At 42.8% G+C, this 24,141-nt stretch overlaps 1 protein-coding gene across 1 annotated transcript in view; it reads left to right on the top strand.

Moving 5' to 3' along the window:
- The window catches only part of GSR (glutathione-disulfide reductase), a 300,254-nt gene that overhangs the window by 169,455 nt on the left and 106,658 nt on the right, over positions 1-24,141 (top strand). The window contains exons 7-9 of the mRNA XM_044059619.1: positions 3,254-3,353; positions 17,910-17,996; positions 18,978-19,136. Coding sequence (XP_043915554.1) covers positions 3,254-3,353; positions 17,910-17,996; positions 18,978-19,136 — 346 coding nt within the window. The remainder of the gene's footprint in view (positions 1-3,253; positions 3,354-17,909; positions 17,997-18,977; positions 19,137-24,141) is intronic.

The following is a 24,141-nucleotide window of genomic DNA, read 5'->3' as shown; positions in this document are numbered from 1 at the left end:
ATATTTAAGTGTGTTACAATGTATTCCAAGTGTTTCTGATGAAGTCTGAGGCTTAAGGCCAACGAAAGCGCTCAATCAATAAAGTTTGCTGTGGAACTTCGTTTGGATCCTGCTTCTTTTGAGTTACTGGTTTTTGACAATTCATTTGGTGTTTTAGCATAACTTGTGGAGGCTGACCTTGGTTCAACATGGGTTGATGGCTAACTTATTACCCCTCTTCCCCATCTCAATTATTTTGCCCAGTTTCATTGAGCTTTGTTTTCCTTTTCTTATATCTGGGGGTCTTCAACAGACGTGGAGTTTGGGACGTCTGCTCTGTCAGAGTTCCATGGAGATGCTCCCTGAGACTGGGTCCTTCCTGTATCCCAGTGTTCAGTCTATTCTCTGGAAATTTTGTCTGGTCCTATTCTGCAAACCCCTGGATGGCTCCACCATGAGTCCACATTTTTTGCTCCTTAGCATTATGGTCCGGGATTCGAATCCCCCTTCTTTCTTCTGTCATTTTTCAGCCAGATGCACTTCACTTCCATTCGTGCGGGGATGCCATTTGTATTTTCTACAGCTGCTCTCTAGTCCTTGGTCTCAGTGCTACCGTTCATTCCCTCAGAGAGATGTGATTAACCCCCTCTTCTACATCCATCTTCCTCATTCCCCTTACATACCTCGCACTGACTTCTTTACTGCCACATACATATGGTCAGGGTGCAGTTTCATCCTACCATTCTCAGCAAGGATGATTGGACGTGCTCTGTACATTTATGCACATACTATTACACCATATTAAACACATGCTTCAGGAGACTTTAGCACTTTCAGCTGGGAGCCAGTCACCTTCAGCTCAAGACTCTGCTACTCATATTTACCACAGCTCCCACATGGTTTTCCATACTCACGGCAGTAATGACTGCTGTCCTGCTGTTCGGGGAATTTCCAGTGTCTTCCGTATCTGCACGACTGCTGTGTTAATGATCCAAGTGGGTACCAGCTATTGCAGTCTGAAGATTACCTGTCTTAAAGCTTCAGCTCTCTGGGCTTTACTATAAATCTGGTAATTGAATCTATTACAAAAAAAAATGAAATTCAGTAGTTCACATTTGAATGCTATTAACCAAGTAGCATCTTTGATTCACCTCTGCATTACATCACTTAGAAATCAAAAGGTGGATCCTGCTGTCATTTCTGTTCCCCTCCAGCCAGATGAATTCTGCAAGCTTGTGTACCATCTCCCTCCAGGAGGACTGTTCTTCTAACTCATCCCTCCCAAGCCATAGAGACCACATACGCTTCCCACCCAGAGTAGCGGGTAGAGTTCAAGTGGCACTCTTTCCCCATCCTGAAGTCTTTTCTGGAGACTAGGTTGCATGGCAGTGTACTAGAGATGACAGCCACCCCTTTTCTTTTTTCATCGCAATATAAGCTGACGAATGTGAATCTATTCTATATACAGAATCCCTAAGACGTCAGCTGTTTTTTGGATACCATGGCACAGACAGTATCTTTGCTTCTCCATCACTTCACATCATTAAGTAATCCACTACGGGAATTGCTATCACTTACATCTCCTCCAACAATACTGACCTTGCATACTCTTAGCCCCATATATTCTGCCATACGGTTATTCCCTGTTGCAAAGGTCCTTATAAAGATCCTTCAATGTGTTTTTTCCCGCAGGTCATTGGTCCATTCCTTTAGGTCTCAGCCTGCTACTATAAGATTCACTCAAATTCACCAACGTCATATACACTGGTGGACCCAGCCAGACTACCCCTCTTCTAGTCTAGCTGTTTCTCACAGTACGGATGCCTCCCACTGAGGTGGGGCGGCATTTCAAGGGAAGTGGTCTTTCCTTGAGGCTAAGTAACATTTCTGTGTCCTAGGTATGGGGACAATCCCTTTTTCCAATGTTGCATACTTTTCAGAGTCTATTACAGTGCATACTGACATTAGGTCAATAGTCTGTCATACTTTCTAACCAGGGGGAACCCATTCTTCCCCTCAGTGTGGAGAGGCCATGAGAGTCTAGGAACGGGCAAGATCATCGGTCCTTTTTCTGATTACATTGCATATGCCAGCGTTATTCAGTGCTCTGGCATACAAACTCAGCCAGTCCACTCTGGTTCCTCAAGTTTGGTTCGTCTACCAAACCGGCTCAATCTATTTTCAGCCATTGGGGCCAACTTCACTGCTTCCTCTCGGCTTCTCTATTACACAACAAGTGTAGTAGGTACTCTTTCTCATCTGAAATATCCTCATTAGATTCTAGGGCTCATTTAGGGTTCCCCATCTTCCCCATCGGTAATCTAGTATGCAAACCTTTACGCTGTGTAATTATTGCACTATTCTCTGTTACAATGATAATACAACTATCCACCTTTGCTTTCTTATTCATACTAATATATTAGCCTTCCAGGAGACTCCCCTTAGAAGGCTTTTGGGAGCAAATGCAGAAGTTTCTCCAGTACAGGCCTCAAGGAGATCTGGTAAGGAATTTTTCTGCTCAGATCCCCTATATGACCCCATTCCACCTTGGGATCTCAAAGTTAATCTGTAGGGGCCTACCTAGAAACTAATTTAGCTTGCCTTGCCTTCCAAGTCACCTTACATTATTTGTTTTAAAATCGGATGTCTCCAGTACTGATTTTTCCTTTATGCCTAGAGTAGCCACAGGGTCCGAAATTGTCCTAGCCTCGCAATTGTCGGTCTTGTGCTCAGACTCCTCTAGCAAGGGCACATAATGCAGTGTCCTCTTTCATGCACACAGACATTTACTGGCACTTGTTATATCTTTTCCTACCCACTGTGGTCTATCATTTTCCAATATTATCCTGACCAAATAGCTTCCTGACTATATTTAGCTGATTTGTACTGGCCCTTCTAGAGCCATTCTGCAGATCTATGGATACCTTTTCTGATCTTCCTCCAAAACTTTTTCTGTTAATGTCTATGCTGCAGTCACTGAATATAAGACTTATCTCTTGTGATGCAAGTGTACATTGTCTCCAGGAGCATAGTTTCCTTAATTAGACAGTCCTCTGGCATATTCTTCCTTGATTTAACATTTAGAAATGTATCCTGTGAAACTGTTCTCTACTATAATGTCACTATGTGAAATACATATCAGTCAATATTTTCTTACTATGTATAATTTCCTGTTTTTGAGACAGTTTTGAAAGTATTATGTTCCTTTTGTACAGTTCTTATAAATATGATTGCCATGGTTAGGTTTTCTAAAACATAATTTTATATTTTACAGACGTTCTGTCATTATTGGTGCTGGTTATATTGCTGTGGAGATAGCAGGAATCCTTTCTACACTGGGATCCAAAACATCTCTTCTCATTCGACATGACAAGGTAATCCATTGGCACTATCTAATGACTGATCATTATTTATACCATCATAAATCCCACTATATAGAAAAAGCACGGTCTGTCTTCCAAGCTGTGAGAGAAGACTTCGTGTCCACAAACTGTTTAACTTACACAGCATTTTCTGTAGGATGTTGTCAAGCAGTTAAACTTTTTTTAAAAAGTGGTAGGTTTTTTTAGCAAGATTGCAGTAGCCTGTCAGACTTGGTACTGAAATATCAAATTACACTACTAGCTACTTTCTTTTCCCTGAAATGGAATTTTGTATTTTGTACCACATAATTAAGTGTCATATCAGCAGAGTACTATGTTTAAAATGCAAAAAGCGTAGTTATTTTTGCAGTATCTTTATTAGTCTAATTAATATGCATTAAAAAATGAAACCTATCCATTTAAACCTTGCCAGTCTTCTGGGGTTTTCTAAGAAAATAAAAATAAATAAATAAATAAATGAATAAATAAACGTTGCTAGAATCACCCTGTGTTCTGCTTAACTGTACAGTTGTTTCCTGCCTTTCCTGTAACTAGTCTAGTCCAGATACAGATTTGCTATATCCAGGACTGTTTGTAAGCTTCTGAGCCCCCAAGCCTGTCTTTTGGAGGGAAGCCTGCTAGCTTATCAGTGGGAGTGGTAAGCACTAGGTAAACTATCTAGCACTTAAGGAGTGGTTTCTGGCCCAGAAATTGTAGTTATTGGCCGTCTGGGCATTTTTTCCATCTCTCTCAACTTCCTGATTTAAAATCCCGCATTTGCACATGTTTCTTTCCTGTAACTAGTTTAGTCCAGATACAGATTCTTATTTTTAGCACTTGAATTTGCTTATTCGTGCTCAGCACTTGTTCAGAACTTGTTGCAAGCACTAAATAACCTACTAATTACTACAGCACTTAGCCTTCCTGATTACCTAGAGGAAAACAGTTTTTGTACTCCCTTTCCTCACTTGTCTAGCGGAAAATATTTTTTTATTCAGGCATGTCCAAGGGTTAGCTCCCAGCGTTCTCTCCTATCTGATGAATCTGGGCAACTTGGGGCAATGTAGCAATTGCCTCATGTACACAGACAACTCTCACTTCCTACCACCCAACACTACAACCTGTTTGAGATGCACTTATCTAGCCAAACTGGAGGTAAAGCTCTCTCCAGCCAAGACTGAACTTGACAGTCAAGAGGAGAAGGTAATCACTTGCATTACACCACACTCAACACATAGTCCCATTAAAACTACACCACCAAAGTCCACACATAGAAACACAAAAACATTCACAGAGGCTCTCAATAATAATCTGCTCAAGCAACGGAGACCTCCAAAGCAGAAACACAAGCAACCTCCACCCTCCCCAACACAACCCAAATGACACATAGCCCACAGACTCAGTGTGCCACTCAGCCACAGCCCATAAGGCAAAACAACGTACCCAACACACTAGTCATAGCTGACTGTATAGTCAGGCACACTGATGTCCCACTCACCAGGCTAAACAAGGAGAAGGTTACTGTCAGCTGCCTATCGGGTGCCAGGATCTGTCACATAACCCACGCACTCAGGTCACTCCACAACAAGTACAAATATGACTCTGTCATTGTCCATGTTGGTGTGAACGACCTGAGACATACCTCCCTGGACCAAATGAAAAGAGACATGGAAGAGTTCTCCAATCTTGTAGCCCAGGTAGGTATGATCCTAGCCCTGAGTAGCATCCTGCCATTGCCCAGAATGATACCGCAGTACAAGGACAAAATGATTGACTTCAACAATTGGCTAAGCTTCTGGTGTCATTCTAAGGGGACCCAGTATCTGTCTGCCTGGGACGACATGGTCAACAGACCACAATTCTTTGCCAGAGATGGCCTGCACCTGTTGCCTCTGGGATTCTGGATACTGGCTAAGGCTCTTGCTGCCCCTTTAGTGCCTTTTTTAGGCAAGGTTCAAATGACCAATTCACCACTGTAACAGGAATAGGCAAGCAAAAACTGAGGATAATGCTACTCAATGCTAGAAGTCTAAATCTCAAAATGCACTCCCGCGAGGCACTCCTTAAAATGGAGAACATTGATATCTGTGCAGTGACTGAGACCTGGTTCAAGGCTCCAGAGAGCACCCCTGCATTACCCTGCTATAACTCATACCACACTTTTTGGCCATCTAACCTGGACCGGAACACCAAAGGCAGAGGTGTGTCCATATTCATTAAGGATATCCACACCTCCAGGCTAGTTGCCCAGCATAATGTATCTGAGATTATCCAAGTGCAACTAACTCTGGGCAAAACTGCAATCCAAATTGTAGCTTGCTAGAGATCTCCCACCATGCCCCAGGAGTCCCACTCCTCTTTTCTTGATATACTGGAAAATATTAGGGTTCAACCAAACACCCTAATAATGGGCGATTTCAACTACCCCACCATTAACTGGGAAAGCTACCCATGTACCAACTCCTTTCTGGAATTCATAAATTCCAGTGCCCTGGATCAACTTATCCCCACCCCCACCAGGGGCAACAATATCCTAGACCTAGTCATTACCAACATGAGTAACCAGTGTTCCACACCTGAAGTCAACTCCTCATTGGTCAGACCCAACCATAAGCTAATCACCCTAGATATCCACATCCCGGTCCCACCCCCCGTTAAGGAAACCATGGTAAAAAAATTCTTCAAAGCCAACTTCATGCTTCTTAAGACAGAAGTAGTGAACGTCATGACACCCATGCAGATGGACAATACAGTTACGACTGCTGAATCCTACACAAATGCACTCTATAAGCACTTACACAAGTGCATGGATCATGCTATCCCAAACAGAACCAAGACGCTATCCTCCAAAAAACGCAAGCCAGTCTGGTGGTCCCCTGCCATAAACAAGCTCTACAACAGAAGGAAGAAACTGTTGCAAAAGAGATTAAAATCCCATGAGTGGAGGAGCTCCCTGGTCAGCCTCAGTAAGAAGCTGAGATCCCTTATAAGATCCTCCAAAGCTAGCTACGAAAACAAAATCACCACTGATTCTAAGGACAACCACAAAGCATTCTATAGCTATGTCAAGAATCTCACTGGCAACACCCAGATCTGCTCTGAGTTACAGCACAATGGCACGAAAATTACAGGACCAACTGATATTGCCAGCATCCTGGCAGATAGGTTCAGTGCTAACTCTACCCCCTTCTCACCCCCTAAAGGGCCCATATCTATACAGGAAGAATGCAGAGTCCCTGTAATCACAACTATGCAGGTAAAAGCTGCACTCTGTAAAGCCAAAAACACAGCATCCATGGGACCGGACAACATCCCAGGCTGCGTTTTACACGAACTTCAGAACGATCTGGCTCCGCACCTAAGCACCGTGTTCAATCATAGCCTCATGTCAGGCTTTGTGCTCATTGAATGGGTGACAGCAACAGTTATCCCACTCCACAAAGGGGGAGCTGCCACTGATCCCAGGAATTATCGCCCTATTAGCCTGATGACCTGGTCTGCAAGGCCATGGAACGTATCATCATGGAACTCATAAACAAAGACACTGGTAACCTCCAAACTCTGGACCCCACCCAGTTTGGGTTTGTGAAAGGCAGATCATGCCTCCTCAACCTGATCGACTTCTTTGAGGCAGTCACCAAAGCCATATACAAGGGTAAGGTGGTTCGCACAGCCTATCTTGACCTCGCCAAGGCTTTCGACACCATCCCCCATTTTGGAATTATAGCTAAACTCCCCAAACTAGGTATAAATCCCTACGTCACAAGATGGGTTGCCAGCTGGCTCACTGACAGAACCCACACTGTAAAAGTTGCAGACTCCAAATCTGACTTCAAACCAGTGACAAGTGGAGTACCACAGGGTTCAGTCCTGGGGCCTCTTCTGTTTGGTATCTACTTCTCTGAAGTACAGGCTAACACAGAAGGCCTTTGGGTAACGAAGTTCACAGATGACTGCAAACTAGGAGCCATAGTCAAGTCCCCAAATGATGTGGACATCCTATAGCAGGGTCTCACTGAGACAGATGTCTGGTGTCAGAGCCATGGCCTCAAGCTCAGTGCCAGAAAGTGCAGTGTCATCCATTTTGGTAAAAACTCTGTACCCATGAACTACCACATAGGCGGCAGTCTACTTAACACCGAATGTGTGATAAGAGACCTTGGGATCCAGGTGAACAGTAGGCTCTCCTTTGATAATCACATTGCCACAGTAGTCAGGAAATCCTTCTACGTGGCACACCTCATCACAAAAGGGTTCTCATCCAGGAAAAAAAGACGTCATTGTTCCCCTCTACTCGACACTCATTAGACCCATTATAGAGTACAACGCCCCTTTTGGAATGTACCTCACAAGACATCTGCAGCAGCTGGAAAGGCCACAGAAGTACCTTGCAAAGAGGATTACTGGCCTCAAGCAAATTCCCTACACTGACCGTCTCAAAAAACTCCAGCTTTACTCCGTAGCATATCGCCTACTACTCCAAGGTGATCTCTGCCTAACATATAAAGCTATGTCAAACCCAGAGCTGTTGGACATGCTACACCTAAAGAAATCCCAATCCCGCCGAGCTACATGGTCTAGGGACCTAAACCTTGTCACCACAATAAACAGGACATGCTGGAGGGATAGATTCCTGTCCCAGAGACTTCCCATAGTCTGGAACAAGCTACCCATCTACGTCAAGCAAAGTTCCTCATTAGCACTCTTCAAGAAAAATCTTGATGAATGGATGGGAAATAGGAAATATACCCCGGGGATCACGTCTGTGGCTCTGCTCGACAGAGGCACAGGAAAATAACTTTCTTGGGGGACGTAAGCCAGGGAACCTTGTTGGCTAGGCTTACTTAGGCCCTTGGGCCCGATAGCCTAGTACCTACCTATGAACCTATGAGCAGGATACAAAGCTTCTAATGCAATCATAGAACCTGACTGCATGTACTAAACATTTCCATTTATGTGTCCATGTTGTTACTTTTCAGCAGTACTAACTTTAGATAAGACCTGGAGAGTGGGTGGAATCCAGTCTTTGCTGCCATCGGATACAGCCTTTGCTGCCTTAAACTCACCATAAAGGGCTGAAATGCTCAGAATGTGAAGTGGTGTGCATAAACCTTGGTTTGTAAGATAAATTTACAAGGTGAACAGAGGCTACATATTGTGGTCCTGTCCTGTCTAATACATTGTCATTAATATGTTTGTTATGGTATGGTCCATTATAGTAGTCTGACAGTTGTGTTCCCCATTTGGGTTTTCATGGTCCACTCTAATGTTTTTCTACAGGGAAATATGCCTGCTATTTAGGCACAAATTTCCTTATGTGATATGAAATAGGTTGACTTTTTTACTGGTTTAACACACAGTTTAGCACTGCCATAGCATGTGTTTCTTTGGCTTACAACAAAAGGTCTCTTGTAGTCATACCTGACTGATATTGGGATATATGTAGCACATTTGTTACATATTGTTGTAAGAAAGTATTCTATATTGTACATCTTATAAACAAAGGGATTATATCTAGATCTAGGGATGTTATTGTCTTCCCTTTACTCCACCCTCATTAGGCCAGTCATGGAATATAATTCCCCTTATGGCATGTATCTATTCAGACACATGCAACAACTGGAATGCCCACAGGGATACCTTATTAAAAGGATACAAGGCCTAAACATCATGTCCTACATGGAATGACACAAACCCTGTCATTATACTCAGTATCCTACCAACTGGTAAGACATGACCTGTGTCTGGCATACAAGGTATCCTCCATTTTATTACTTTTGGATTTACTGCACATCAGCATGTCAAATGGCATCAGAAATACTCAAGCTAGGAATCTAAACCTCTTCTGCAACATCACCAGAACAATTTTAAGGGGCAGGTATATTTCACAGAAGATACTGCTGCTGTGTAACAGACTCCCCATCCACATAAAACAAAGTTCATCCCTATCTGTTTACAAACTCAGCTTAGATGTATGGATGTGAAACAGAAAATTTAACCCATGACTGCCCCCTGTATTACTAATGGACAGATGCAGCTCTGAAATCCCTTATCCCATGTGTAGGTTCCCTCAAACTATCTATGGTACAATCCCAATTATTATCTTTAGGGGTAATATATAATTATCGACCATGGGATGGGTAAGGCCAATCTATAACCAAATGGGATAGGTTATTTTGAGCACATAAAGAGAAAATGGTTTGGCTTAAAATGGCCCACAAGGGCAGTTGGCCTAGTACTTTCCTATGAACCTATGGACATTTTTGATAACCAAATGGGATAGGTTATTTTGAGCGCATAAAGAGAAAATGGCATGGCTTAAAATGGCCTGCAAGGGCAGTTGGCCTAGTACTTTCCTATGAACCTATGGACATTTTTGACTTGTAATGAAATGTTCTTAAAGGCTTCATCTCTATTCATCTATCTTCATATTTTCTTCTTAAGCAGGCCATATTGGGAGCTTTCAGTGTGGTATGACTAGCCACAAATCTCGAATACTCTCCACTCATCACAATGTTCTGTAGCCATAGTCTAGGCTATGCCTATGATGTCTAAGCTTTTACCTGGTTTGGCACCAAAATTTCCCCTACCCTAACATAAAACGTAGATAGGTCCCTTCATCCATAGCTACCGGCTACTCTTCTACTATCACCATTAACTTATCTGTCTTATCCTGTCCTGCACTTCCCTGAGGTAAGGCAGTTTCTCTTTGTTTTTGATGACAAAATTAAGGTAATTCAGGTATGCCTCATCCTAATCTGCAATGCCCATCTGTTATCCTTTTGAAGGTGATGGCTGTACTTCATTGTAAAAGACATCACCCTGAATTCAGACAGACTTACCAGACTGAGAAAATGCAGACAAGTATCTACTTAACTGTTAACTTTACATGCCTGTATGTGGCTCCCTTTTGAAGTTTGCTGTAATTAGTTAAGGTATTTTTTCATGTTGTTTAACATTTCCTCTAATGTCTGTTGCACTTGGTGGACATTAGTCTTATTGAATGCGTAGAGTAGTTCACATAGCCTAGTAGAGCTACCTAACTTGGGTACAATGAGTAAGGGAGAGATTCAAAGGTTATGAAATGCCTAGAATAACCCTAAATTCACTGTCTACATTATCTTTCTCCTTCTGTGCAACACTTGATACAAGTCTGTCAAATAGCTGTCCTGATAAACTCTTTGTATACGGTTTTGTCTTCTACACTGTTATCTTCCAAGTGATTTTTTTCCCTGCATTAATTGTTCTAAAAAAACTATCTTTGACTTGGGCATTACTGCTTAAATTGTAACTAATATTATTGTTAAGTTTGTTTTCTTTTTGTCTGCTTTCATGTAAATTCTATTAATTTACTAGGAACTTTTCTTCCCGGACCTCTCCCGAAAATAGGTATAGAGGACCCAATTGGACTTTCCCGGTAAACAAATGTCAGTAATTAAATCAATTAAATAAAATGTCTGTAAGGGATGCAAGGGTCAAAGCTTAAAGAGCTAATGACCTTATTGTGTTCTGAGTGATTCTTCTTTGCACTAACGGCTACTTTTCTGTAGTCTCTGACCTCATTATCTGTACTATACTTTACTTTCTCATTTTGTATTTTTTTTTTTTTAATTTTTATGACCAGACATGACTGAAACTGAGCCATTTGGACCCGTATACCTTACTAGTACCAAATAAAAGTGAATATTTTTCCTTGCTTTTATGCTGATCCTTCTTATAGCCAGACCAAATACATCTAGCCTTACACTCATTGCCTTTGTAAGAAATGGTTCTAGAAAAAATGTGAATACATTTTAAGATAGAGAGCATACTTGTTTTATAGCATTCTCTGCATTAATGGCCTAGAGATTCCCTTGATAAATATGGCCTTTAGTTTACTTATACAGTCTTTGTAATGGTTTATTAAAATAACTGGGATTCCTAAAGAATGGGCTGAATCAAGCCTTTATGTAGGATGAAATGAAAGTAATAGAAGTTTTCTCTGCTGTTACAGCAGAATAATTTGACAGACTGCATTAGCCATATACTGGTCCTGTACATATCGCTTCTGATCACTATTTACTGCCATTGTAAATGTGGTCTGTAGCCTGTGGTCCAGTATAGAGGCAAGTAAAAAAAAATGATGTCTTGCCATAATGTTCCATCTGTGTTGTTCATCTGCTTTCATTCATCACTGATGGGGGTTCGGTTCCGAGCTTTCGGAAATGAGTCGGCCTCTTTACCAAGCGCACGCCAGCCAAAAAAACTCTTGAGCTAAGACTCTACCCAGAATGCCCTTCTGCCCTTCTCCCTGTTACCTTAGATCGAGTTTTGCTAGAGAAAGAGAAGTAAAGCTGAGGCCACTTCTGCGCAAAAACCCTAGGGCACCACTTAGACCCAAAGCAACCCCAGGAGCCTTTGGAGGGGGAAAAAGGGTGGGAAGTGATGAATGAAAGCAGATGAACAACACAGATGGAATGTTAAGGCAAGACATAACTTCTTTATCTGATGGTGTTAATCTTCTTTCCATTCATCACTAATGGGACAGAATCCCAAGCTACCTTGAGGTCCATGGATGGCCGTTATGGAAGAATAGTCTTGAGTACCATTGAGCTGAAGGCATCTCTCCCTCTGGAGATCAAGTCCAATTGGTAATGATTGATAAAAGTATGAGGCTTAGCCCAAGTGGCTGCTGTGCAGATGTCATCCATGGAAGCCCTGGAATGAAAAGCTACAGATGTTGCCACACATCTAGTGGAGTGTGCTTTAACTTTTGGCACAGGTTCGTTGCTGTGGGAATAGATGAAGCGTATGCAGTCCTTTAGCCATTTAGATAATGTAACCTTGGAAACAGCCTCTCCCATTCAGGGCCCAGAAAAAGAGATGAAAAGCTGTTTGGATTTATGGATAGGTTTGGTCTTGTGTAGGTAAAACCTCAATTGTCTATGTACATCTAAGGAGTGAAGGCAGTACTCTCCTCTACTGGCACAATTTGGTAAATCAATGGTCTGGTTTATGGAGAATTCAGAAACAACTTTGGGAAGGAAGGATGAATTCGTCCGAAGTGATGCTGTGTCTTTAAGAAAGACATGATAGGGCCTCTTGATACACAAAGTCTGTAGCTCTGAGACCCTTCTGGCAGACGTGATGGCTACTAAAAACAGGAATTTCCAAGACAAAAACTTTAGGTCACACTTCGCAGCAGATTCAAAAGGTTTTTGAGTCAAAGACTGAAGGACTAAAGTGAGGTTCCATGGTTCCACAGGCTGTCTGATAGGAGGCCTGATATGAGAGGTTCCCTTGTGGAATGCCTTGCAAAGGCGTAAAGAAATAAGAGGAGTACCATCTATACCATTGTGGAAATTAGAAATTGCCGCTAGGTGTACTCGTACAGTAGAGGCAGAGGGTCCATTATCAAAAAAACTTAGCCAAGTATTGAAGCACTGCAGTAACTGGAGCCGAATAAGGGTTTAGCCTGTTATCCTCAGACCAGCTGAAGAACCTTTTCCATTTATCCTGATATAGTTTTCTGATGGATGGTTTATGAGAGGCCAGAATGATGTCTTGAACAGGCGAGGAGAGATTTGCTTGCCTGGCAACTAATGGAAGTGGAGAAACCAAGCCGTCAGCTTGAGACTGGACAGACTTGGGTGACTCACCCTTGGAGGTGAGTAATTAGATCTGGTAGAGGGCCCAGAATCCATGGCGGGTATATTAGGTGAGGCCAAAGAAAGGGGAACCAAACTTGTCAAGGCCAGAATGGAGCTATGAGGATCACCTTGCATCTCAACCGAAGAGCTTTCTTGAGAAGTTGTGGAATCAGGGGGATGGGAGAAAAAGTGTAAAGAAGTCCCGTGGGCCTATCATGGATTAGAGTGTCCCTCGGTGACTCCCCCTCCGGGAGAAGTAGGGTGAAATAGCTGCTGCACTTGTTGTTCGATGGGGAGGTGAAGAGGTCGCAGCAAGGCTGGCCCCAGTGGCTGAAGATTTCAGTCACCACCTCGGGGTTGAGAGACTCCTTGTGAGGCATGAGGATGCATCTGCTCAGTTTGTCCGCAATCATGTTGGAGCTCCCCGGGATATGCGTTGCTGTCAGAAAGAGGTTGGAAGCTATCGCCCACTGCCAAATTCTCATGGCTTCTCAACATAAGGGGTAGGACTTGGTTCCTCCTTGTTTGTTGCTATGCCAGACCACTGACATATTGTCCTTTCTTAATCACAATTGTCCTGGAAGGGAGAGCCGAATGAAAGGCCTGCAATGCTAACAGCACAGCTCTCAGTTCCAGAACATTGATATGCAGGTGGGCATCTGAGGTGGACCATGTGCCCTGGACTGTCTTCCCCTGGAAATGGCCCCCCCACCCAATCATGAAAGCATCCATGGTCACGATGGCTCTGGGCTGAGGGGATTAGAATGGGTAACTCCAAAGTTCTACATCTGGCCTCATTCCCCAAAGGAGGTTCTGTTTGCAGGAGTTGGTTATTCTAATCTAGTAACAGAGGGGGTGATAGTTTGGGAACCATTAACAAAGAAGGAGCCATTGCAGGATCTGCATATGTAGCTTTGCTAGAGGCAGTATCGAGATCGAAGCTGCCATAGAACCTAGGGCCTGAAGAATTTCTGTTGCAGAGACTTTTGTTTGAGAGAGTGTCACTCGGAGCTGAAGCCTCAAACAGTGAAGTATGTGAATTGGAAGTGATACTAGACAGGAATGATTATTGAACACTGCTCCAATGAACTCTATTCTTTGTGTAGGAGTAAGGTTTGACTTCTCCTACTGTATCATTATTCCCAACATTTTTGCCAGAGAGAGAGTGTATAATCCAGTGCTGTTACCAGAAAATGCTTGGTGGGGGTGGTGAGGAGCCAGTCGTCCAAATATGGAAACACCCAGAATTCTTGTAGTCTCAAGTGAGCTGTGACCACTGCCATGCACTTCGTGAATACTCTGGGGGCTGTAGAGAGACCGAACGGCAGGGCGCAAAATTGATAATGACTGGCCCCTAGCTGGAAGCAAAGCAGACTCCTGGAGCATTTGTCCATTTTGATGTGGTAATACGCATCCTGGAGATCTATTGAGTACATCCAATTGGCTTCCCTTAAAAAAGGGAGAATGGACCGAACCGAGACCATCTGGAATTTGGTTTGGGTGACAGACTTATTTAAGCTGCTGAGATCCAAAATGGGTCTCCAGTCCCCTGTCATTTCTGGCACCAAAATGAATCTTGAGTAGAATCCGGATCCGTGTTGGTCTGGTGGGACTGGTTGGATGACTCTTTTTTTGAGACAGTTTTATTATCTCTGAAGCTGCTGCTTCCCTTTGACTGGATGGAACGTCAGGAAGAGGTAAGCAGTCGGGCTGCTCCTCAGGAGCACTGATAAGGCTATCCAGAGAAGGTAGTCCCTGGAGCCTTGGTTATGAAGACCCCCCCCTCTGCCTCTGTAGAGGTGTCTTCTGGAATTTTTACCCCCTCTGCCCCTGGGGGTATCATGACCATGTTTGACATGGAAAGGACCCTGAGATTTTTTTGTGCCACATTTTCCCACTCCTCTGATTCCTGGAGAAGGTACGTTGAGGATTGTAAAACCATAGGCCTATGGCAGACAGGGTCTTTCCATCTTGCTCGCACCTGGCTAGTGTGTCCTTTACTTTGGAGCCAAAAATGGACAAAGCTTCAATGAGAGCATTCAGAAAGGAAGACTTGAAGGGGTCCGCTAGGTCACAAATGCGCACCCAGGCATGACGCCTTATGACAATGCCTGAACCCGCTGCTCTAGCCGCCCCTTCGGTCGCTTGTGAAAGCAACTTCATGGACGAGTTGGATGTCAATTCCAGGGTTGCGAGCTGTGAGGCCACTTTGTCCCTGACCTCGTCAGACAACTGTCCTGCAAGTGTTGCAGAGAGTTCGGAGATCAAGTCCCACTGGAGCCTCGTAAAATGTGCCAAATAGTTCAGGGACCGTATGGCAAAGGTTCCTGATGCAAAACAAGCTTCCCAAGTCTGTCCACCACCCGGGACTTCCTGTTGGGCGGATGGACAGCGGGACTTTCCTCAGCTATGTCCTTCTTCGTGGCTGCCACCACCACCAAAGCATCAACTGGTAACCCTTTGGACCAATGGGGGTTCTCCTCGCGAGGGGAAAGAATTTTGTCTGGTCTCTGAGGGATCGCCTCAGTGGAATCAGGGTTCTTCCAAGCGCACTGCACAATGAGCTGGACGAGTTCGGCGGCAGGTGGGGTCACCCAAGAGGTAGAAGGCTGGGCATGGAAAGCCTGCAGGAACACAAACTTCTCAAAGGGTTGGAGGGCTTCCAGTCACCTCTCTGCTTAAGTATTTCCAGGATGTCTCCAAAGGAGACATCATCAGGAGGCGACAGAGGGGACCCTTCACCATCATCGTAATCTATGTCTTCAGTTAAGGACTCCTCATGTGAATCCACATGCTTCCTCTTGCATATCCTCTTCCGAGGGGGCTCCTCAGTGGGGGTCTCTGAGGAGGACTTGGAGGAGCGGTTACCCTGAATAGGGGTATCTTGCAGCTTTTCTGCCCAGTGTCCCAGGGAGGTGGTCTGTGACAGCTGTAGCTCAGGGGGTGAAAACTGGGGTTCCAACATCAAAGGAGTGCTGCCAGAAGCAAGAGCCCTCTCCATCACGCAGAAGGCAGGCCCGCCCCAAGAGGGATGGGAGCCCGGAACTGAGAAAAACAACCTCGAAACCAGGGTCACACCCTGCTCTGACAAGCCTGCCCCTGTGGAGCCTCAAGCAGGATTGGTGCAAACATGGCTATTGGCACCGAGGATGGAATTGAGGAGAAGGCTCTATGCCACTGGTCGAAACACCCATCCCCCAATCCCCAGAAGGCTTCAGAACTGGAATGGTCGAAGGAGGAGTGTAAGGTGGAGTCCATGGATAGGTCAACCCAAATCCTGCAGGTGGATGGGTCTTAGAAAGTGTGGGTATCTGCCTTGCCTGGCTAACAAAAGCTGGTCCACAAGATGCACCACGTCGTGTTCAGACAGGCTCCTGATGGATCTAGTGGATACTCCGGACGGAGAGTCAGGACGTTCAATGAAAGGGCTATACACTTGGCCCAGAAATGGCTCTAAAGTATCTGGTCCGTGGTGCAAGGTCTACCGGCACCGAGGTCTCAAGTTTCGAGACCAGTAGTAGAGGGGTCAATTCCCGTGAAGTCCATACAACACTCCGTGCCAAAGTGGCACTCAAAGCCGAAATGGTCGGTTCCAAAATGGTAGCTAACGAAGTAGTTGAAGGTGTGCCCTGAGCCGAAGTCAAAGTAGGCATAGTAAGGTCTATAATCGGTGCCAGAGGCAGGACCGGTGCCGAAACTGGCACCAGTATCGAAGGTTTCGAGATGCTCAAAGCTGTGGAAGACAGAGCCGTAGAGGCAGATTTATGCTCCAAAGACAACTTTGGGGCCTTAGATTTTACAGGCTTGCCCTGATCACCCAATGGTGAGGATGGAACAGAGTGGGACCTATTTTTGTTTAGTAGGAGGGGTTGAGACCTCTATCGCAGAAATGGCCTCTGAAAAGGGAGACGTGAGTAACCCCTTTAGAATCAGTTTATTTTTGTGCTCATTAAGAGTGCGTTGACTGAAACTATGACAAATGTCACACGGAGGCTGCACCGAAAGGTGGGGCACTCCCAAACAGTACATACAGTCATCGTGAGAATCACTATTAGGTAACTTGCCATTACATGAAGCACAATGCTTAAAACCTGAAGTACCCTTCTTATCAGACATGTTTAGAACGAGATACTACAGGCCAACAGTATGATCCAGTTAGTCAAACAACGTTCAAAGAAGTCACAATTATCAATACAGATGTGTAGAGAAGAGAGAACACAACTTACTAAAACCAAAGCCAATAGGTGAAACAGAAAATACAATACCAGCAGTGGTATTGAAGGAATACCACAAGGATAGGGAGGAAAGGCCGCACCAACAATGGTACTTAAAAGTTTACCAATGGTAAAACGGGTAGAGTAGAGAAGAAAAAAGTAAGATCATACAGAAGAAAACACTCTAAAAATACTAATTGCTCAATAAAATATGAAGATTTAGAAAAACTTTCACACAAATATCAAATAAAGTTCCACTTAGCTGAGAACTCGGCTGAAACGTGGCTTTACAGCTTCGCAGCAAACGAGATCTGAGGTAACAGGGAGAAGGGCATTCTGAGTAGAGGCTTAACTCAAGAGTTTTTTTGGCTGGAGCGAGCTTGGTAAAGAGGCCGACTCAGTTCTGAGGGCTCGGAACCGAACCCCCATCAGTGATGAATGGAAAGAAGATTAACAACATCAGATTTATACTTTAAACTGGCCGTGGCTATTGTACGTGAATGCCCTTCCATAAGATCTCTCCCTGGTTTCACCACTGAACAGGAATGATTTTTATAAATGAGGAAATACAGACAAGTCACAAGCATTATATTCAAATCATATTTTACATTGTGCCGGTTACTAGGTTTCTCTTGTAATTAAGTCAAGTGATGAGGAAATGGCAGTTGTGACTACAGAGTGCTGTGGAGTTTTATTTTTCACTAATTGCTGCTTTGTTTATCCAGGTGCTGAGAAATTTTGACTCGCTCATAAGTTCAAACTGCACAGAAGAACTTCAAAATGCTAATATTGATGTTCGGAAGTATACACAGGTAAATAACATGTACCATGTTAAAATATAATATTTATAGTTTTCTCTGTGTCTTGGAAAAATATACTTTAGCAAGCATTTAACAAATGTTCCTGTGGAAAGAAAGCTGTGCAGTTTTGTTCTTCTTGGGCTCAATGTTGGATTGATGTTAAAGTAAGAGCAGAAGTTTGAGTACCGGTTCCACGGAGTAGAGGAATGGAGCACTGACTGTGAACCAGATGATTTGAGATCAGGCACAAGCCCAGATTCTGGATCTGCTGGCAGGGGAGGGAGAGAAGTGATGTGGCTAAGCCATTTACTTCTCTCAGGAGGCAGAGTTTGGGGCATATATACTTCTTTTCTAAATACTTGGTGGAAACCAGAGCTTGGACAGAGGTGTCTGCCTACAAGGAGACAGTTTCACTCATGGAATCAGATGACAAAGCTCTCTCTCATCTACATTAATCACCCACACCTTGGGCTGTATTGGACATGTATTTGGGAATGTAAAGATTAAAAAAAAGCCCTCTGGTTTCTCACTGTTTTACAAACAGAGGAGAAAATTTACAAAAAAAATAATAATCCTATATTGATGGTAAGGAGGCCTGTGATGTCTCATTGTATAGTTAGTAGAATTTCTGTAATATTGCACAGAACTGAGGATCTATCTGTTTTGAGTTATAAATGTGTTATGTGTTATTTGCATTTGACTTTCATCCAAGAGTTTTACATTTTTGGAATGCTTAAACTTTGCTTTAAAAGCACTTATGAAAGCAGTGAAACATATGACTGTACATTTTGGTTTTGAGGAACCAGTTTCCCCGTAGCAGTCTTCAAACTAGAAGTAGTACATGGATCATTTTATTCTATGAGTAATTTTGTTTTGTTATAAAATCCTGTGTTTCTCTTTATTCTCACAGGTTAAATTCAGTAGAACATGGAACATTTTACTCTGTGATTTTTTTTCAGTCTTGACATCCTGTGTTTATGTCCCTCCATACAGGTTAAATCTGTCACAAAGGCTGCTGATGGTTTAGAAGTAACTGTGGTGACTGCTGTGCCAGGTCAACAAACTGAGATCAGCACAATCAAGCAGGTTGACTGCCTTCTGTGGGCTATTGGTCGGGACCCAAACACGAAGGGGCTTAATCTAGAGAAACTGGTAAGAGGTGCTATATTTATATTTTTATGCCACAACAGATTTGATTTATATTTTTGTACGCTTCATTCCACACTGAGGAATGTCAGTATAATTCTCCTTATGTTGGTGCAAGTTGAGATCCATGTCTAAACAGTCCCACTGAAGGAATGGATACTATACAAAAAAGGTACAGACTGTTCAGTTGTTGTGGACTGAATTAGTAACTCCTGTACTATGTGTGTATATAATGAGCAGATTGTAGTAATGTCATTGCACACTTACCAGCTGTTACTAGCAACCATTGCAAGAGCTCTGGAAGAAGCAACACCCTCATATTTCTTTATAATATTAGAATTCACAAATTGTCAAAGTTAATTCTTTTAAATCAGCTCCATCCATTAAAACGTGGGACTGAACCTGCGTTGCTGATAAGAAGCAAACACTGATACTAAGGCTACGGTTGGAGCTCTTGTACTTATTGCATGCTTAAATCTGAGTTTACCCATGGTGGTTTGCTGTATCAAAGCTGCTTCTTCCCTTGGAAAGAGCAGTCTGTTGGATTGAAGCTTGGTTCTCTTGGAAGGGGGAAGGGGAGACATGGTGTACAAATTAATTTCTGAGGGGGCAACAATATGTCTAGCTAAAAGGAGCTCAATGGTGAGTTTTCAAACCCATAAATGAAGCAAGTAATAGTACAGCTGAGGCAGCAAAGAGGTAAATGTGTCCACAGTAAAGTCGTTTTATTATATTATGAGTTACCTCTGTAAAGGTTTTTTGTGTCAAACTTTAATTTAGTTGTCTCATTACACATACAGAATATAAGGGTATGTCATAGAACAAAAGTAAGTTATTTTATTTTGGGGGTAGGGGTAAGCAGGAGTCATTGGTGTACAAATCTGGAGTTTCCATTTACATCCATGCCTTTACTTTCATGTTTATTTCCAGATCCACTTGTACAGATCAAACTGTTGGAACGATGTCAAAGCAATCTTCTGCTACTTTGTATGTTCAAGAGCAGAAATCAGCCTTTCAGCTGATATTGCCTTTTTAACGTTAACCTTTATTTCCAAGTCATTGTTCTAGTGTTAGATACAGTGCAATTCTCATGCATTATGCATTTTCCATATTCCACTGACTTCAATTTTACTTTCAGTTTACACTGTGGCTAGTGCTTACCATAGAGAGAAAAAAATGTTTATAAGAAAAAGTGAAGGCATATAGATAAATACTGTATCTTTTATCTTAATTTGATGCTCTGTGTTTACTTTAAAAAATTACTTTCTCCTCCCAACCTTCATAAATTTTAACTCATCCTCATTGGTCTTTAATAGAATTATGTACACATTATCCCCCTTATAACTAGATCATTAATCTGCTCCCTTTTATCCTTCCTCTTCTCATCCATATCCATCACATCTTTTGTCCGGTTATGCCATTTTGTCATATGTTTTTTCTTTTCCTTCTCTCCTCTCCTGTCTTCCTCTTCACATTGTCTCTTTAATTCCACTAATTCTTCCACCCTGGGAGGTTCGGAATTTTTCCCATTTTCATGTTATTGCTTTTTTCCCTACCTTCATGATCATTGCCAATAATTCTTTATCTTCTGCAGCCGTCTCTTTCTGATAGCCTAACAGGAAAAGATCTACAGTTCTGTCTTATAATCCAGTAATTCAGGGCATTTCCAAAATATATGTTGCCGTGTGCCCCTCCCATTCCCACATCTTCAGCATGTGCTTTTCACCCCGTGAACATCCTGAATAGTCTAGATGGGGAGGAGAAATATTTGTGTATGCATTTCTATGTGAGGCTTCTAAATTTGTGGGCTTTAGTAATATATATGGGCAATTTTAACATTTCTACCCTCTCTCCATTCTCAGTAGTCATGTCTAAATCTTGCTCCCATTGTACCGCATGCTTTTCATTAACTTTATCAGTATCTCCCCTTATCCACTTCCTCCTGATTTACAGCAGTCCCTTCACTGGTCTCCCTTCCATTCTTTTTATATCTGTTTCCCATATCAGTTCTTGTTCTCTGTCTCCATATCCATTCTCTCTTCCCACTTTCTTTCACTTGCTTCCAACTCCCTGATGTTCCCATTCTAGGTTATCTACTAATTGAAATTCCCCTCTAATCTCCAACACTTTTATTCTTTTGGAGTTATAACTTGGGGTCTGTACCTTACTCTGTCCTGTTTTGTTTACCACTTCCATAGTGTGATTTTAGCTTTCACATCCTTTTGTAAACTCCTAGTTGTAACAACTCTGTCTCTCCAATTTTTCCCTGTATGTCTAATCAGTTTGTAATGAGCACTCTTTTAACTTCTTTTTTTATCCATTTCAGTTACAGGATTTTGCCTCTGGTTTCTAGCAGTGTATCTATTAAATGCCTTCTTTTTTCCAAACTTCCTTTGTATTCCCAATCATCTTCCAGTACGCCTCATACTTTAGGCCTATTAATCTCAGTACACTGGCTAGCAGGCATGCTTCTAGTGTTGGCTTTACATCTGGAACTCCTTATCCTCCTTTTTTGACTGATTCTGTTATCCTTTCCCAGGCTACTCTTGGCCTCTCCCTGTCCCAAATATAGTCTCTAATTAATTGTTTCACTTTTGTAGTATCTCTGTCCTTGGTCATTTCCAAATGCTTGCCCTGCGTAGATAAACTGTGGGATTATACACATTTGTTCTACCCTTACACTTTGATCTATATCTATTTGTTCCTTTGCTTTATTATAATCTTTCTAATACTTGGATTTCACTTGCTTATCTATTGTATTCATATCTCAAAGTATTTAATCTTCTCCTACCACTAACCTCCCTCATCCCTTACTCATCTGTTACGGTTTATGCCTTGCATTAATACTGCCTTTGTTTTTATTTTATTTTGAACCCTGATGACTTATCCATTCTCACACTTTCTGCAAATCTTTTCCTTGATGTGCTAGTGCCATTAAAATATTGTCAGCATATAAAATGATTTTTTTCTCGTCACCTTCCCAGATAAATCCCCTGAAATCTGACCTCCTCATTGCTTCTACCATGGGTTCAATGTACACTTTAAATAGGAGTGACATCAAAGGGCAGCCCTGCCATATGCCTCACTCTATGTTAATTGTATCCAGTAGCCTTGCTCTTGCTAATTAGTACACTGCTTGTATTGTATTGTATCCATCCATTTCTCAGGCAACCCCCACCTTTTTGCTGTTTCAAACATATGTTCCCATTCCACATGGTCAGATGCTTTCTTAGTGTCCAGAGAAATCAGTGCTAACTCCTCTTTCCTTTTATGGTCTTTCAATACTGTCATTAAGGTCTTAATTAAATTTATCCATCATCCTCTGTCCCCCCACAAACCCAGTTTGATCCCTATGTACCATTCTTGAAAGCAATTTCCCTAATCTGTCTGCATGTATTTGCAAGAAGCACTTATAATCATGATTTAGTATCAGCATTGTTCTGCTGATCTAATTGCATCTTTCTATGATTTTAATGGTGGTGTCACCCCCTTCTGTTATTCTGTTAACTAATTTCAGCCATCTAGCTAGCTATCCCTTCTGTCGTTTTCATTTCCCACACTTCTATTGGCAGACCCTCACTTCCTGGTAACTTCCCTTTCACCATTCTTTCCCATACCATTTCTATTTGTTTTTCTGTTGGGGCCTGCCAGCTTCTGATAGTCCTCTTTTTTTTAACCTGGACAACTCTGCATACCCCTGGCTCCCTCATTCCTCATTCTCCTTAACCCTGAAGCTTTTGTCTTCTTTATATAGTTGTTGATACAGTTGATCTCCCACCTTTCTGCCTGGTTTCCAAAGTTCCATTAATATCTTCTCCTTCATCACATATGTCTGGAATCGAATAATCAAAGGACAGGCTTTTCTTGTATCATTATTTCCTGGCTGCCATGCAGTCCATTGGGGTCTTTCTAACAAAGTCTGCCCTGTTGGAATGTTAGTCCACCAAGCTAGTAGATCCTTAATAGCCTTAACAGAGTCTAATCCCTCATATTTCTCAACTATGCCTATTATCTTCACATTTTTACTCCTAGCTCTGTCTTCCATGTTGACAGTTTTGACTTTGAAACAGTTTAGCTGGACCTCAATTGATTCAGTTCATGCTTTCAGTTCCTCATTTTCAGTGAGCAGGTCCTGGTGTACTGCGGCACGATCATTTAGACTGTCTATCAACTCTGTAATTCTCCTTTCCTGGGTTGCTAGGTTTTATTGCAATGTGTGTTTTGCTTTTACTATCTGTTGTCAAATCGTGTCCAGCATTACTCGCTGCTGCCTGTTTTTCTTGGCTTTTACCATCTGCAAAGCTTTCTCCTTTCTTTCTTATCCCTGACTTTGTTTGGCAACCCAACCTGGCACCCATGTACTTCCTTACTCATGGATTTCTTTTAAATCTGTTTTACTGGCACATCTGCTTAGGTATGGTGCCAGCGGTGGTGCAGCGGTAGCGTTGCCACCTCACAGCAAGAGGTTCTCCCGTTTGATTCTCGGCTGGAGCGCCTTCTGTGTGGAGTCTGCATGTCCTCCCCGCGGTTGAGTGGCATTCGAAAGACATGTGTGAATGGGCATCGGGCTGGCACCTCGGCACCGTAAAAAAAAAACTACTGCCAATCATTAGTGGACCGGAGTACTGCTGTGGCGACCCCTAACCGGGAAAAGCCGAAAGAAGAACAACACCATAGTTTCATGGTGCCAAGCACCGCAGAGCTGCTTCCACTCAGTGCTGCACCATACCAGAAGTCCTCAGATGTTATTACCCTGAAGACTGTTTTAAAGAATGCATCTGTATTTGAGGATGCTTGTAATACTTACCGATGATGCATGCTTATTTTAAGCAACATAGAGATGTTCTTCATGTTTCACTGTTGCAGTTTCACACTTGGGTTATATGCCTGCAGGTAGCTCTCAGTCGGCCCGAATATCAGAGTCTTGGGATTTCTGTGTCGGATGCTGTTGCCTCTTCCATAACATCAGGTCGTCATGGGTATAAAACATGCAGCCGATGCCATTACTCCA

This window comes from Protopterus annectens, chromosome 17.part0, assembly GCF_019279795.1.
Source record: "Protopterus annectens isolate FY-2018-M chromosome 17.part0, PAN1.0, whole genome shotgun sequence".
Classification (NCBI taxonomy): domain Eukaryota; kingdom Metazoa; phylum Chordata; order Ceratodontiformes; family Protopteridae; genus Protopterus; species Protopterus annectens.
Note: the sequence above shows the minus strand (reverse complement) of the source record. Positions and strands in the feature narration are given on the sequence as shown.